This window comes from Bos javanicus, chromosome 8, assembly GCF_032452875.1.
Source record: "Bos javanicus breed banteng chromosome 8, ARS-OSU_banteng_1.0, whole genome shotgun sequence".
NCBI classification, from domain to species: domain Eukaryota; kingdom Metazoa; phylum Chordata; class Mammalia; order Artiodactyla; family Bovidae; genus Bos; species Bos javanicus.
This window is the reverse complement of record NC_083875.1, coordinates 76,481,368-76,495,347: the sequence shown is the minus strand read 5'-3', so window position 1 is coordinate 76,495,347 and position 13,980 is coordinate 76,481,368. Positions and strand designations below refer to the sequence as shown.

The 13,980-nt window shown below is 46.7% G+C and overlaps 2 protein-coding genes across 8 annotated transcripts in view; one reads left to right on the top strand and one right to left on the bottom strand.

The window, feature by feature from the left end:
- Positions 1 to 11,330, bottom strand: part of DNAI1 (dynein axonemal intermediate chain 1) — a 68,311-nt gene extending 56,981 nt beyond the window's left edge. For both annotated transcript variants that reach the window (XM_061425967.1, XM_061425966.1), the window contains exon 1: positions 11,054 to 11,330. In XM_061425967.1, the coding sequence (XP_061281951.1) occupies positions 11,054 to 11,110 (57 nt within the window). In that variant the 5' untranslated portion in view covers positions 11,111 to 11,330. The remainder of the gene's footprint in view (positions 1 to 11,053) is intronic.
- A 212-nt stretch (positions 11,331 to 11,542) lies between these two features.
- FAM219A (family with sequence similarity 219 member A) overlaps positions 11,543 to 13,980 on the top strand; it is a 61,290-nt gene continuing 58,852 nt past the window's right edge. Inside the window, exon 1 of one of the 6 annotated variants that reach the window (XM_061425978.1) lies at positions 11,543 to 11,902. In XM_061425978.1, coding sequence (XP_061281962.1) covers positions 11,843 to 11,902 — 60 coding nt within the window. In that variant the 5' untranslated portion in view covers positions 11,543 to 11,842. The remainder of the gene's footprint in view (positions 11,903 to 13,980) is intronic. The other 5 variants (XM_061425975.1, XM_061425976.1, XM_061425974.1 and 2 more) reach the window with 5 other exon arrangements.

Below are 13,980 nucleotides of genomic sequence, written 5' to 3'. Positions count from 1 at the left end.
TCATATTTAACAAAGTAATAACCTTCAGTTAGTTCAGTTCAGTCGCTCAGTCGTGTCCGACTCTTTGCGACCCCATGAATCACAGCACGCCAGGCCTCCCTGTCTATCACCAACTCCCGGAGTTCACTCAGACTCACGTCCATCGAGTCAGTGATGCCATCCAGCCATCTCATCCTCTGTCGTCCCCTTCTCCTCCTGCCCCCAATCCTTCCCAGCATCAGAGTCTTTCCAATGAGTCAACTCTTCGCATGAGGTGGCCAAAGTACTGGAGTTTCAGCTTTAGCATCATTCCTTCCAAAGAAATCCCAGGGCTGATCTCCTTCAGAATGGACTGGTTGGATCTCCTTGCAGTCCAAGGGACTCTCAAGAGTCTTCTCCAACACCACAGTTCAAAAGCATCAATTCTTCGGCGCTCAGCCTTCTTCACAGTCCAACTCTCACATCCATACATGACCACAGTAAAAATCATAGCCTTGACTAGACGGACCTTTTTTGGCAAACTAACATCTCTGCTTTTGAATATGCTATCTAGGTTGGACATAACTTTCCTTCCAAGGAGTAAGCATCTTTTAATTTCATGGCTGCAGTCACCATCTGCAGTGATTTTGGAGCCCAAAAAAATAAAGTCGGACACCGTTTCCACTGTTTCCCCATCTATTTCCCATGAAGTGATGGGACCGGATGCCATGATCTTCGTTTTCTGAATGTTGAGCTTTAAGCCAACTTTTTCACTCTCCACTTTCACTCTCATCAAGAGGCTTTTTAGTTCCTCTTCACTTTCTGCCATAAGGGTGGTGTCATCTGCATATCTGAGGTTATTGATATTATCACACCTTAATTCCATTTACCACCACAACCTCATCTTTGAGGTTGTTGCCACGTATTTTATTTCTATATACATTATAAGCTTTAGCTTACAGCGGTGTTATTTTTGTTTTAAACAGTCATATGCCTCTTAAGAAAATTAATAGAAGCCAAAAATATCTAGTATTTTATCTTTAGGCCCGTATTTACTATTACTAGTACTTTGGGGCCTTCCCACAGGCAGAGCTTCCATCAGGAGTCATTTTCCCTATGCTGAAAGAACTTCTTTTTTTTTTCTTGAAGATTTATTTGGTTGTGTCAGGTCTTAGTAGTTTTCATGCAGAGGTGGGAGAAGAGGGGATTCTTCCCCAACCAGAGATCAGACCCATGTCCCTTCCACTGCAAGGCAAAGTCTTAACCTCTGGACCACCAGGGAAGTCCTGCTTTCTGCACTTCTTGTAGTGAAGGTCTGCTGAAGACAAATTTTATCAGTTTTAGTTTATCTGAAAATGTATTTATAGAAAACTCTTCCTTTTGAGGGATATTTCTGTTGGACATAGAATTCTGGCTTGATGGTAATTTTCTTTCAGTGCATTAGCTATGATATTCCATTGTCTTCTGATTGCTTTTGTTTACAGTGGGAAGTCAGTCATGATCCTATTATTCCATTCTGTGCATTGTGTCATTTGTCTCTGGTTGCTTTCAAGATTTTATTTTTATCCTTGGCATTCAGTTTTTTGATTGTGAGTGACCTACCTTTGGTTTTCCTTGATTTATCCTGCTTTGGGCTCATTGAACCTCTGCTAATAATATGTTTTCCACCAAATTTAAGAGATTTTTGACAATTATTTTTTTTAACTACTTTCCTTCTCCTTGTCTTCCTTCTGGGATTCCAGCTACTTGCAAGTTACAGATACAAATATGACATATTCCCACAGGTCACTAAGGCTCTTTATAGTTTCTAATCTTGTTTTTCTCTGTGTTTTGGATTGGATAATTTCAATTTTCCATCTTCACATTTACTATTAGGACTAGCCAATAAATTTTTCATTTCTGATATTTATTTTTCTATTGTTTCCATTTTGGAGGCTTAGATTCCCCATCCTTTAAGTCAATACTTTTTTTAGTTCATAAATGTATTTTAGCAACTGCTTTCAAGCCATTGCCTACTAATTCCAACATTGGATATCACTGGTATCACGGTACTCTCCTTTGGATCTCTCTCCCTGAGCCATGATCAAGAAATTGACCCAAGAACTTCCCTGGTAGTTCAGTGGCTAAGACTCCATGCTCCCAGTGCAGGAGGCCCAGGTTCCATCCCTGGTCAGGCACAAGGCAACTAAGAGTTCATGTGCCACAACTAAAGATCCTGCATGCCACAACCAAAAGAGGGCAAATACTGCAACTAAGGCCGAGTTCAGCCAAAAAACTGAATAAGTATTACTTAATTAATTATACATGTGAAAAAAGAGTTTAAAAAGAGAAGAAACTGACCCAAGGCAGAAAGCAAAGATAAACACGTAACTCATGTTTTGGTGTTCTCCTTCCCTTAGGATTGGGCGAGTACCGAAACCAGCTGCTTCACATATTGTGTCCAGGATTACGGGCTGTTCATAGTGGGATGGTGAGTCCAGTATGAAATGCTCCATCATGGCCACAATTTATTTCCTATGTCAAGGTCTTTAAAAGTTATGCATAGAGTGTGATGCATTTAAAAATTCGTTGTAGAAATGTGCTATTAAAAAAAAAAAAAACCTCTTAAAGTAAAAGGCTTTTGTAAAGGACAGAACCTTTTGTAATGTAAATATCGGCCCTGAATGGAAGCAACCAGTTGGAAAATATCTGAGGCCCTCTCCGATCAACGTTTGAGAAAGACTTACCAGAAGCAATGTAGAAGTTACTTTCAATAAAGCAGGTTATATCCTGCACAGGAGGAGCTAAGGAAAGACGATACCACCTTCTAAGGGAAATTGCCCTGCTTCACAGCTTTGGCTCCTTAGAAAGCCATAGGACCTTATCCTCCTTGATATAGCCTAGCATGAACAGGTAAGCTGGAGACAATCAGGTTTCTTCTCCAAGGGTTTGAATTGGGACCACAGAGAGAACTGGTGGAGGGATGTAGATACTGATGGAGACATTTTATGAGACAGAAGAGGCCAGAGTAGTCATGATGAGCTGAAAATACAGTAAGTAATGAGGGAGCTGAAACCGTAGAAAAGTTGACTGCTTGGGAAATGAAAACAGGGAATGAAATATAGTTGCTAAGAAAAGTAGAGAGGGGACTTCCCTGGTGGTCCAGTGGTTAAGAACCTGCTTTGCAATGCAGGGGATGCGGGTTCAATCCCTGGGCAGGGAACTAAGATCCCACATGTTTCACAGCAACTAAAGCCCATGTGCCCCAACTACGGAGACCTTGAGTGACAACGAAAGCTCCTGTGTGATACAACGAGGATTCCACATGCCTCAACTAAGACCCAGTGCAGGCAAATAAATAAATATTAAAAAGAAGAAGAAAAGTAGAGAAGCTATGAGAGACGTGGAGAAAGAAATTAGTACCAATATCTGTTTCAGAACAAAGAGGTTTCTGAGTCTAATTCTAGGCTATCTATGTATTTATAATATCTACCCACAAACCCCTAAATATACACCTTCCTCTTCACCCATCCCACCTTGTATTTGAGGTAACATAAGTGAGCCTCTATTCTTCGCCACTTACAGAGCTTAGCTAAAGGCACATGTATTGTGCCTTACAGTTTTCCAGGCTCATAAAGGGCAGAAGTTGGATAGGTTCAGGCTTTCCAGGCAGAGGGAACAGAATCGTTAACAAAGATGCAGGGACCTGGATCCAAGTGTCTGTCCAGGGATTAGCAGATTTGTCTTATCCATTTGTATTCCAATTTGTTCCAAAGCAATATTTGAGGCTGAATGTATGACACAAGGAAAAAATAAGTAACTGAGAAAATGGATGTCTGATAGGAATTGGAATAGGAAAAGAAGGTTAATATCAGGAGTAGGGTCCCTAAAAAAATTAACAGAATTGGGTGCTTTGACTAAAACAAAGGAGTCATGAGTTGCTTCTTCTGCAGGCCTACAAGGAAAAGTTAGTGTTCAGAGTATTGCAGTACACACCTTTCCATCAGACTTCCAGGGTGGCGCTAGTGATAAAGAACCTCCCTGCCAATGCAGGAGAGGTAAGAGATGTGGGTTCAATCCCTGGGTTACGAAGATCCCCTGGAAGAGGGCTTGGCAACTCACTCCAGTATTCTTGCCTGGAGAATCCCACAAGAAACCTGGCAGGCTACAGTCCATAGGGTCACAAAGAGTTGGACATAACTGAAGCGACTTAGCATGTATGCACACACCTTTCCATCAGTCATTATTTACTCACCCACTAATTCATTCAGTCATTATTTATTCATCCAGTATTTATTAAGCATCTACTATGTACCAGATGCTAGGATGGCAGCTAAAGAAGAATGAAAGTTGAGTTGGTCCCACTCCAGGGGTTCTCAAATCTAGGAACTGAGCTAAATGGAAGACATAAACACACTACATAAACCAGAATCCAGAGACGCTTTAAACAGGACAAAGTATTGTGAGACACAAAGCAGTGAAACCAGTTTGATCAACAGCCGTGTTCTTTGCTCACTTCTTCCATACCACTCAGTCTCAGCAATTGGGAAAATTGAATACTCCACACCGATTTCTAGCTGGCAGAAAACAATTTCATATGGCTTGTTCACAGCTGGAGCCAGAGAACCAAAATTATTCTTCAGCATCTGCTTGCTGGCTGCAAAGCCTAGGGATAAGCACAAGACACCTCTGCTATTATTATTCGACTACCTGGCAAGTACTGAGTTCGGTAAATGAGGTGAGGGGTGGGGGATGGGGGTGGAGACCAAGCTCTGGCCTCAAATGCTCCCAGCTATTCTGTAATCTGATAATTGTGCATGAAAAAACCTCAGACCATAACTCCGAAAATGGCATGACTATAATCATAACAAAATGGAATAACCACTGGCAAAATTTATTTTCTAGTTATCACTTCCAGAAGGAATTCTGTAACACTACTAGGGAAAGCGAAGAGAAAATTCTTTCAACTTCCTGTCACTAAGCCTCTGAATTATCCTCATCTACATCCATCCCTTCCTCCTTTCTCCTTTTCTGTTACAAAGTGGTCCACCTCTGGGCCACAACTGACCCACTTCCATCTACTCAGACACTTGGTTCTAGTCTTCATTTTATCTCTTTCATCTTCAACTTCTCTCTGTTTCTGCCAGGCAAATGCCTTACCTTAGCATTTAACATATTCAAGCCTTAACTTCATCTGAAAAAAAAGAAATCCTGTCTACATGGTCTTTATGCCTTCTTCGCTCAATTCAGTCTGCTTTTTATCTCTAAAATTGTTTCCAAGATCTTCACTGACTTCCTAATTATCAAATCCAATGCTGTGTCTAGTTCTTCTCTTCATTAGCAGATGCATCATGACTGACCACATAACCAATAAACACTCTCCTCCCCAGAAGAACATTATTCTTCCTTATTCTCTGGTCAGTTCTTATCCTACATGTTGGACCTTTGTCCAAACCTTGAATCATGGTGTTCCTTCTAGAAATCTTCCCTGATTCTCCCAGAATCAGTGTTAGGATCGCCAACCACAGGCTTCCACTGTACCCAACGCTACTTCCTCAACTGCACCCCATAGTTCATTTAACAATCATTCGTCAAGAGCTTCTAATGCAATGGCCACTGTGTTACGAGCTGAGAATACAGCTGTGAGGAAAAACATCCACAGGCCCTGCTCTCAAGGCCTCACAGTCTAATGGGAGAGACATACACTAATAAAATAATTACACAAACAAGTGAATAATTACACCCTGGGATGCATGCTTTAGAAGAGAAGATCACGGACAATGAAACTATAAACATAGAGAAAACTTCATTCTCTTCATTAACAAGGTACAGGCCGTTAAAGTGGTTGTGGGGGCTGCTGTTTGGACCGGAGTCTTGTGAGTGAGTGCAGCGGTGAGGGAGAGAGGGCACGGAGAATGTTCCACAAAGAAGGGACAACAAAGAACCGAAATACAGCAATGACTGGGACACAGTGGTACAAGTGAAGGCTTAGACACCCAAGCAGGCCTCAGCCCATATAGGCACCTGAGGGTTTTTGTTTGTTTGTTTGTTTGTTTTACCTGACGGGTTTTTAAAAAATTGGTCCCTCTTTGGGACTTCCCTCATGGTCCAGTGGCTAAGACTCCAAGCTCCCAATGCAGGGGGCCAGGGTTCAATCCCTGGTCAAGGAACTAGATCCCACATGCTGCAACTAAGACCCAGAGCAGCAAAATAAATAATAATAATAATAAATAAGATAAACAATTGGTTCCTCTCCTAAAAGAAGTAGGAAGTCACTGAAGGGTTTTGAGTGTGGGATGACATAATCAGGTTGACAGTTCAAAAAGATCCCTTGGTATGGCACAGAGAATGGATTGGAAGGGACCTGGGTGGATGAGGGGAGTACCCGTGACAAAGCCTGACAAAGCTTTTACAGCTGTCGAGGTGAGAGATGACGGTAGACAGGGCTAACGGGGTGGCTGTGAAGAGGAACAAAGTGATCTGATTCAAGAGATTTAGGAAGTAAAGGGGCAAAATCTCAGATCGAGAGCTTGAAGAAGAGATGAGGATGAGAGTGTAAGGATGTGAGGAAGCAAGGATGACACTGAGAAGGGTCACAAGAGGGAGGAGCTTACTTAGGACAAAGAGAAGTGTATCAACTTGCCTTCGATTCTGCTCACCTCCTCCTGTCCTTTCTTCTGTGGATCCCAGGCCTAGTCATCAGACTCAAAATCTCTGAATCATCTAAGACTGTCTTCTGGCCTTGCAACTCTTGCCCACTTACCCCTACCCTCATTACACCTCATCAAGATCAGTATTTCTAAAAGTATTGTCCCAGAGGGGCTTTTGAAGAGATCACACGAAGTGATCCAAAACGGCAAGACTTTTCTTTGGTTGCTACAGGGAAATGATGCAAAATTCCAGACTTTTGATTTTTTTTTTTTATGGTAACTGAGTTATAAAAGAGTACTAAAACTTGTTAGTCATAAACTAAAATTAGCCTTTAACTGGAGTTCACAGAAGACTCTAATTCAGTTCTCTGCTGAGGAGTCTGGCTGCCAGGCAATGTTTGGCAACGATGCAAAATTCCTCTTGCATATACACATGCAGCCAGTTGGAATTCTCGAAATTTTCAGGAAGGACACTCTGTTATTGGGGTATTACCAGTGATGTTTTGAGCTGGTCCTGGTTTATGGTGCCTGACGTTCATGAATTTTAATTACAAATTATGATTCATGGAGCTTCATCATGATCAATTTAATATGCCATGGTTATTTGATTAACCCTCTGGAATAGAGGGGAACATGTCTCTGACCGTATTTCCTGCCACTTTCCTCCTCCCTTCCTTGCTGATCCAGAACATGTGTGAGCAAGCTCCCATCTCAGGAACTTTACACTTACTATGCCCTCTGTCAGGAATGCCTTCCCCCCAGAATATCACACAGTTAATTCCTTCACTGCCTTCAGGTCTTTCTCAAATGTCACCTCTATAAGCCACTGCTTCCCCCTGTCTCCCTCGCCAAACCACTATGTTGAAACCATAATATCCTGGTTCCCTGAACTTCCTATTCCTTTCCCTGCCTTATTTTTCTTTAGGACACCCATCATCATCTGACAAACAATATACTTTACTTATTTGTTTATAGACAATTTATCTCCAACTAAAAGATAAGCTCCCTGAGAGCAGGGATTTGTGTTTGTTTCGTTTGTTGCTATATCACCAATGGGCTTCCCTGGTGGCTCAGTGGTAAAGAACCCGCCTGCCAATGCAGGAGACACAGGTTCAATCCCTGGGTCGGGAAGATCCCCTGAAAAAGGAACCCCCTGAAATGGCAACCCATTCCAGTATTCTTGCCTGGGAAATCCATGCACAGAGAAGCCTGATAGACTATAGTCCATGGGGTTCCAAAAGAACCCGACACAATTTAGTGACTAAACAACAACAAATATCATCAATACCTAGAACATTACCTGGCATAGAGTGGGTGCTCAATAAATAATTGTTGAATGAGAATATTTATATCATCAGCATTTTTGTCCTCAATTTCCAACACCCAGCTCTTAAAGCATGAGTATATATATTTCAAATCTGAACCATTCACAGCCTTACTACCAAAGCAGATATAAATATAAACCCAGAAAATTGTGCTTCTACAGTCACAGTTCCTTGTTATCACTCCCCACCAGTCTCCTCATCCAAGGCTCACCCTTTTCTATCCTTCAGACTCACCCAGATCAAAATTTCCAAACAACAATTGGAAGCATTCAGAATTCATATTCCACCCATTTTCAGGATTTAATATATGCCAGGGATTGTGCTAGGTTCAGGGGAATCAACAATGAATGAGACAGACATGATCCTTGACATCAGAGTTTACAGTATAGTGGGGATATCACTACATCCTGCCTCCAGAAAGGGACCTTAACCCTTGATAGGAGAATATGCTGGGCAAACTGAGATGTGATGTATGAACAGGAGATTAAGGAGAGATTTGGGGCAGGTTGGCTTGGGGCAGGTGGCAGAAGACAGAAAAGACTGTACCAAGCAATCAGAGGAAATAGCAGTGTCAAAGGCTTAGAGGAGAACAACAGCGTGGATGTCATTTTCCAGGAAGTAAGGGCAGTTCAGGTGTGGTGGAACTGAGGAATCTTCACAGAGCAACGATGAGATCTGAAGTCAGGTGGGTAGCAAAGGTTAGACCTGCCAAGGCCTTCTAGGCCATACAAAGACATTGGACTTTGGGGACTTTATTCTGAGAGCGAGAGGGAGTCAATAGAAGACTTGATCACTGACACAAACAAAGGAGTTTAAATTCTTCTCCGTCCCCTGACAAATCCAATCCTGACCTTCCCTCTCCACTGCAGGCCTCCAAGTCATAGCTACCTCCTTCCTGAAGCATCTCTGCTGCTCCAACCTGCATACCTCTCTTCCTTTCAACCCCAGGGATTGCATCCTCCCTTATCTTTATATGCCTTTGTTCTGTCTCCCCCACAGGCCTGAGTTTCCAGAGGACAGGGACTTCTCAAGTTTCTCTAGGTTGTCCCACACCCAATTCACAACTGACCTACGCTATAAGCCTCATGGGGACAAAAGAGTGATGAATATAACCTAGCACAACCCAGCTCTGCTCACATCCCACACAAGTATATTTATCCTGTTCTAAAACAACCCTTCCTTCCAAAGCAGCAGCACTGATGTGTGCAAGGCCGGTTGACCCACGTTTCTGTCTCCTGTTTGCTGTCACCTCTCTCCACTCTCAGTTTACCTAAAACCTCTAATATCTCCCCTAATGGACTGGAGAAACTGATTCCCAAGCTTGTTCAAACCCCTAGAAAAATCCAATCTGTAGTTGACAGAAGCAGATTAGTAATTACTTGGGGCTAGGAAGTTGGGGAGAATGGACTGGGATGAGGTACAAGGAAACTTTAGAGAGTAGAGGAAGTGTGTTATATCTTTATTGTGGTAGTGGTTCACAACTGTATAGCTTTGTAAAATCTGTCAACATATACAACTAAAATGGTCCATTTTGTTGTATGTGAACCAGTCCTCAGCAATGCCAAATTTAAAATAAACTGCATGTAAATTAAGAGTCAGTAGCTCCAAGGACAGTACGAGCTTCAAAACACAGTTCAACCCTGACATAAAACTAGGGCAAGGCCATACAGGAAAAGCAGCCTTTCCATGGTTGCAGAGATATAAGAATGGTGAGCACACCTGCTATGGAAGTCCAAGTGAAAGAAGCAAAGGAGACCAGGCAAGTAATATGGAAGGGTGCGTGCTCAGTCGCTTAGACATGTCTGACTCTTTGCCGCTCCATGGACTGTAGCCTGCCAGGCTCCTCCATCCATGGAATTATCTGGGCAAGAATACTGGAACAGGTTGCCATTTCCTACTCCAGGGGATATTCCCGACCCAGCAATCAAACCTGAGTTTCCTGCATCTCCTGCATTTGCAGGCAGATTCTTTACCACTATGCCACCTGGGAAACCCAATATAGAGGAAGCCAGACCCAAATATGTAAAGTCATAAACAGCATGCACACAGATACGGTCTCCAAATCTCAAAATACCTAGGCCTGAGATATTATTTAAGAATAAATAAATAGGAGCCCTGCCTCACAAAGCAAGAAACTGCATATTAATTGTAAGATGATAATTCGTAAAGTGAAAGTGAAGTGAAAGTCGCTCAGTCCTGTCTGACTCTTTGCAACTCCATGGACTATGTATAGAGTCCATTAAATTCTCCAGGCCAGAATACTGCAGTGAGTAGCCTTTCCCTTCTCCAGGGGATCTTCCCAACCTAGGGTCAAACCCAGGTCTCCTGCATTGCAGGTGGATTCTTCGCTGACTGAGCTATCAGGAAAGCCCGATAATTCGTAAAGAGTTTGGAAAAGAGTGATCCTTGAAGAACTGAGTGGCTTTGTCACAGAGAGCTCCTCAAGAAGCTGGGCCTTACTTCTCCACCCAGGGTGAGCTGGGTGAGTTAAGAAGGGTGACTCTTAGGTTTCCTGTGAGAAGAGATGACATCTGTCCAGGTGGCAACAAGGGCAGTCTGGATGGGCCAGTTTGGAGTGTGCAGTGTGTGAAAGGAGATAGGAAAAGAGCTTCTTTCCTCTTTGTCTGAGTGCTCTCTCCTCACAAGTCTCCCAACACAGAAGACCTGAAGCATACCACCCCATATAATCTGTGTCTCCTGTACAGGTCTCCTGCACTTCTGTGAGCTCCCAAAGGCCTGTGTCTCCACCTAGCCCAGCACTGGGCACTCAGCAAAGGATGGGAAAAACAAATTCTTTGGGACAAGACTGTGAGGACAATGAACATATTGGTAAGAGAGAGGGTGGGGGCTTAAGGAGGATGGGCTGGTCAGGATGGGTCATGGAGTGAGGGAATGGAATGGTGAAAGGAGGACAAGTGAAAGAGTGGTAGGAAACAGCAGTTCGGGGCAGTGTGGGAGAGGACGCTAGGATTAGAGGGAGAGAGCAGGACGGGGTCAGAGGTCACTGGGAACACAGGCCAGGAGTCAGGGAGAAAGTCAACAGGGAAAGGAAGATGAAGCGTCAGTAGCAGAGGTATGATCGGTGGTCACTGGCAGCGAAGGTCAGAGGTCATCAAGACAGAGCAGGTCGAGGTGTGTTACCTGCTTACGAGGAGGCGGCGGTTGTTTGTGGGGCATCTTTGAAGAAGCAGGAAGCATCTCAACACTTGGAGCACCTACAAAACGCTCCTCTGCCTGAGGACAAGAAGTTTGTCCGTCCCCTCAATAATGCACAGAAAATCCAGATTCTCTTTCACTTCAATTCCCAGTCTCAGGGGTTCTTTGGGGACAGCCGACGTTGTGGGTCCTCCGCGCCCTTGCAGAAGGGAATCGTCTCCTCCCTCGACGCGGTTACCCAGCAACTAACCAGCAGCCAAGGCGCAGGCGCCTCTGATGCCCCCTCCCGGCTCGAGGGGAAGGCGGGGCTGGGCGCTCGGGGAACCACCGGCTCCATTAGGCCCCGCCCCCTCAGGCAAGACGACCAGCGGCCGCGCCACTAGAACTCCTGCATGCGGGAGGGGCTCGGTCTCCAGACACCGCCTCCTCATGAATAATGCAGGATTCAGGCGGTGTCCCGGACCCGGAAGTGGAGTTGCCGAGTCACCGCAGTGGCTGAGCTGCTGACAGGAGGCGGCGGCGGAGGAGGAGGCGAGGCAAGACCTGCGGCTTTGCCCGGCCACTGACGCTGTAGCGCTAGGCAAGCCGACCGAGCCACGCCGGCCTCAGCCCGCTTGCAGATCTCCTGCCCTGCGCCTAACCCTCCATCTGCCCGACTGGTCCGGGGAGGCCTAGTCTGCACCACCCACCCGGCACCTGGGGCCGCCGCCCCGCGCGGTCCCCGTCGGCGTCCCCGGCCGCGCCCGGCCCCCGGCCCGCTCGCCCGCCGGCACCATGATGGAGGAGATCGACCGGTTCCAGGTGCCCACCGCGCACTCGGAGATGCAGCCGCTGGTGAGGGGGCGGGCGGCGGGCTGGCCAGGGCCGGGAGGGGGCGCTGCCGGAGGGGGAGGGAGGGAGTCAAGCCTTGGGGACTGTGCGGACGCCTCGGATGGGGTAGAGAGCCAAGAAAACACATCGCTGGGGGAGGGGGACTTGTAGGACGAGAAAACCGTGGGAGAACATGTGGGATGACAGCAAAGGGGCCTGTAAGGGCGGAGAGCACTGTCAGCGGAGGCAGGCCGAGGAAGCTACGCGGAGCGCCGTCGGATGGAACCGAGCAGGGGCACAGTGGTGCACAACGTTAGTGGAGGCCCATAGCGGGGAAAGGAAGGGAACTGTCACGGGGCACCGCCGGCGGCAGGCTCAGGGGGCGAGGATGGGAGGTAGGGAGGCGTTTAGACCTAGAGGCCTGTGATGCTCAGAGCGGGGGAGGGGGCCAGGAGCAGTCAGCCTGAGGGACGCGAATAGGTTTGTAGAGGAGGAGGGGCCTGCCCGACAGTTCACTGGCAATGGGTGGGAACGCGGGGCCCGGGCCGAGGACCGGTAGGGGGACGGTGTCCATGCAGGCCCCGGGAATTTGGTTCTTCTCCGGACGACAGTGCACGCAATCTAGGCTGGGGATGCAGGAGCCGGGAAGAAGAGAGCACGGCGGCGAGATGGAGAATCCGGGGCTCAGATGAGAGAGCTCGGAACCTGCGGGAGAGGGGGCGGGGCCGCACAGGAGCCGCCTGTGCCCACCGGTTCGGAAGAGCCCGGAGCATCCTAGGCCTACGTGCTGGGAGTCCTTGCTGGGCTCCGATCCTGCCCGCGGTCCGGGAGTCAGGGAAGAATGATGTCATCGCTGCCGGCGCGGAGGGGATGGAAGGGGGAGGGCCGTGCACGGAGGCTGGCCTGGGAGAGACCATTCCCACTGGCGTCGGCTCCCGGTGTATACCTGCCTGGCTTGTACATTTGCCCGGGGAGACACGCTGAGGCCTAGAGGCGGCGTCTCTCCCACTGGTATAGGGAGAGGGAGAAGGAGGGGAGTGCCTCGGCTCTGTTCGCTTTGCTTTTCCTTCTTTCCCACTTGGAGTCCGGGTGGGAGCTGGAAGGAGGCAAGGCAGGCCGATAATCTGAAGGTGTGGGTGCGGTATTCTCTGAGCTCAGCTGGAGCTGAACAGAGCTCTCCAAGTCTTGAAGCTCTGGGGTTCCTAACCCTCTCCCCTCTGTGTTAAGTGAAGGCGAGGAACAGATTCTGCCTTTGCCCCCCACCCCGACCCCCCTACCCCGGCCCTGGCTGACAGATGTGCTTTGTGGCATTCTGAGCGAGTAATGTGTCCATTACAGCAGCCAAGACAGACCTTGACAGGGACCCATGACCTACTCTAAGCCACACCTTTTGGAGATGGTAGAGAGAATCATTAGAGGCCACCTGGCAGGAGATGTGTCGTTTTGTCCTCCTTTCCTGATGACTTAGTTCTAGGAGCCCAAACAGAGAAGTTCTACAGAAGTGTACAATATTAAACAGGGGAAAGAGATGCTGATGGACTTTTTCCCTAGCCTGATGCCATTATTGGATTGTTTGAGGGCTAGAAAATCCTGGTAAGAAGTCTGTCCCATAAACCTGAAGAACTTCAGGCTGGGCTAAGAGAATGTTCCTTTCTGGATTATCCTTCCAGCCAACCTAGCTTGTCAAGCTAGACTGCCCTTCCAGTTCTTATCTAAGCAAAAATCAAAAGGAGGGCAGATGAAGGAGCAGAGGAAGAGATCTAAGGCATCAGAAGAGAGCAATGAATTGGTTCTTGCCTCCTATCTGGGGTTCCTAAGATGGGAGGCAATAGCTGTTATCCAGGAAGCAGGGAGAAGGAAGGGGTCCCCAGGCTCCCCAGTTGTCCCTGATGCCTCTGTTATTGAATGAAGTTATCAACGATGGTTTGTTTGAGTGAGTAGTGGCCTCAAAAGACTTCTGAACTACTTCTGGTCTTTGTGGCTCCAGAGTAGAAGTGCTTCTGGCAAGGAGGCAGTTATCAGAAAAGCTCTGACTGACTTCAGACTCTTCTTTAAGGCTAAAGGAGCACTTCTCCGCAAGAGGATACTTTGTTGAGGCTGAA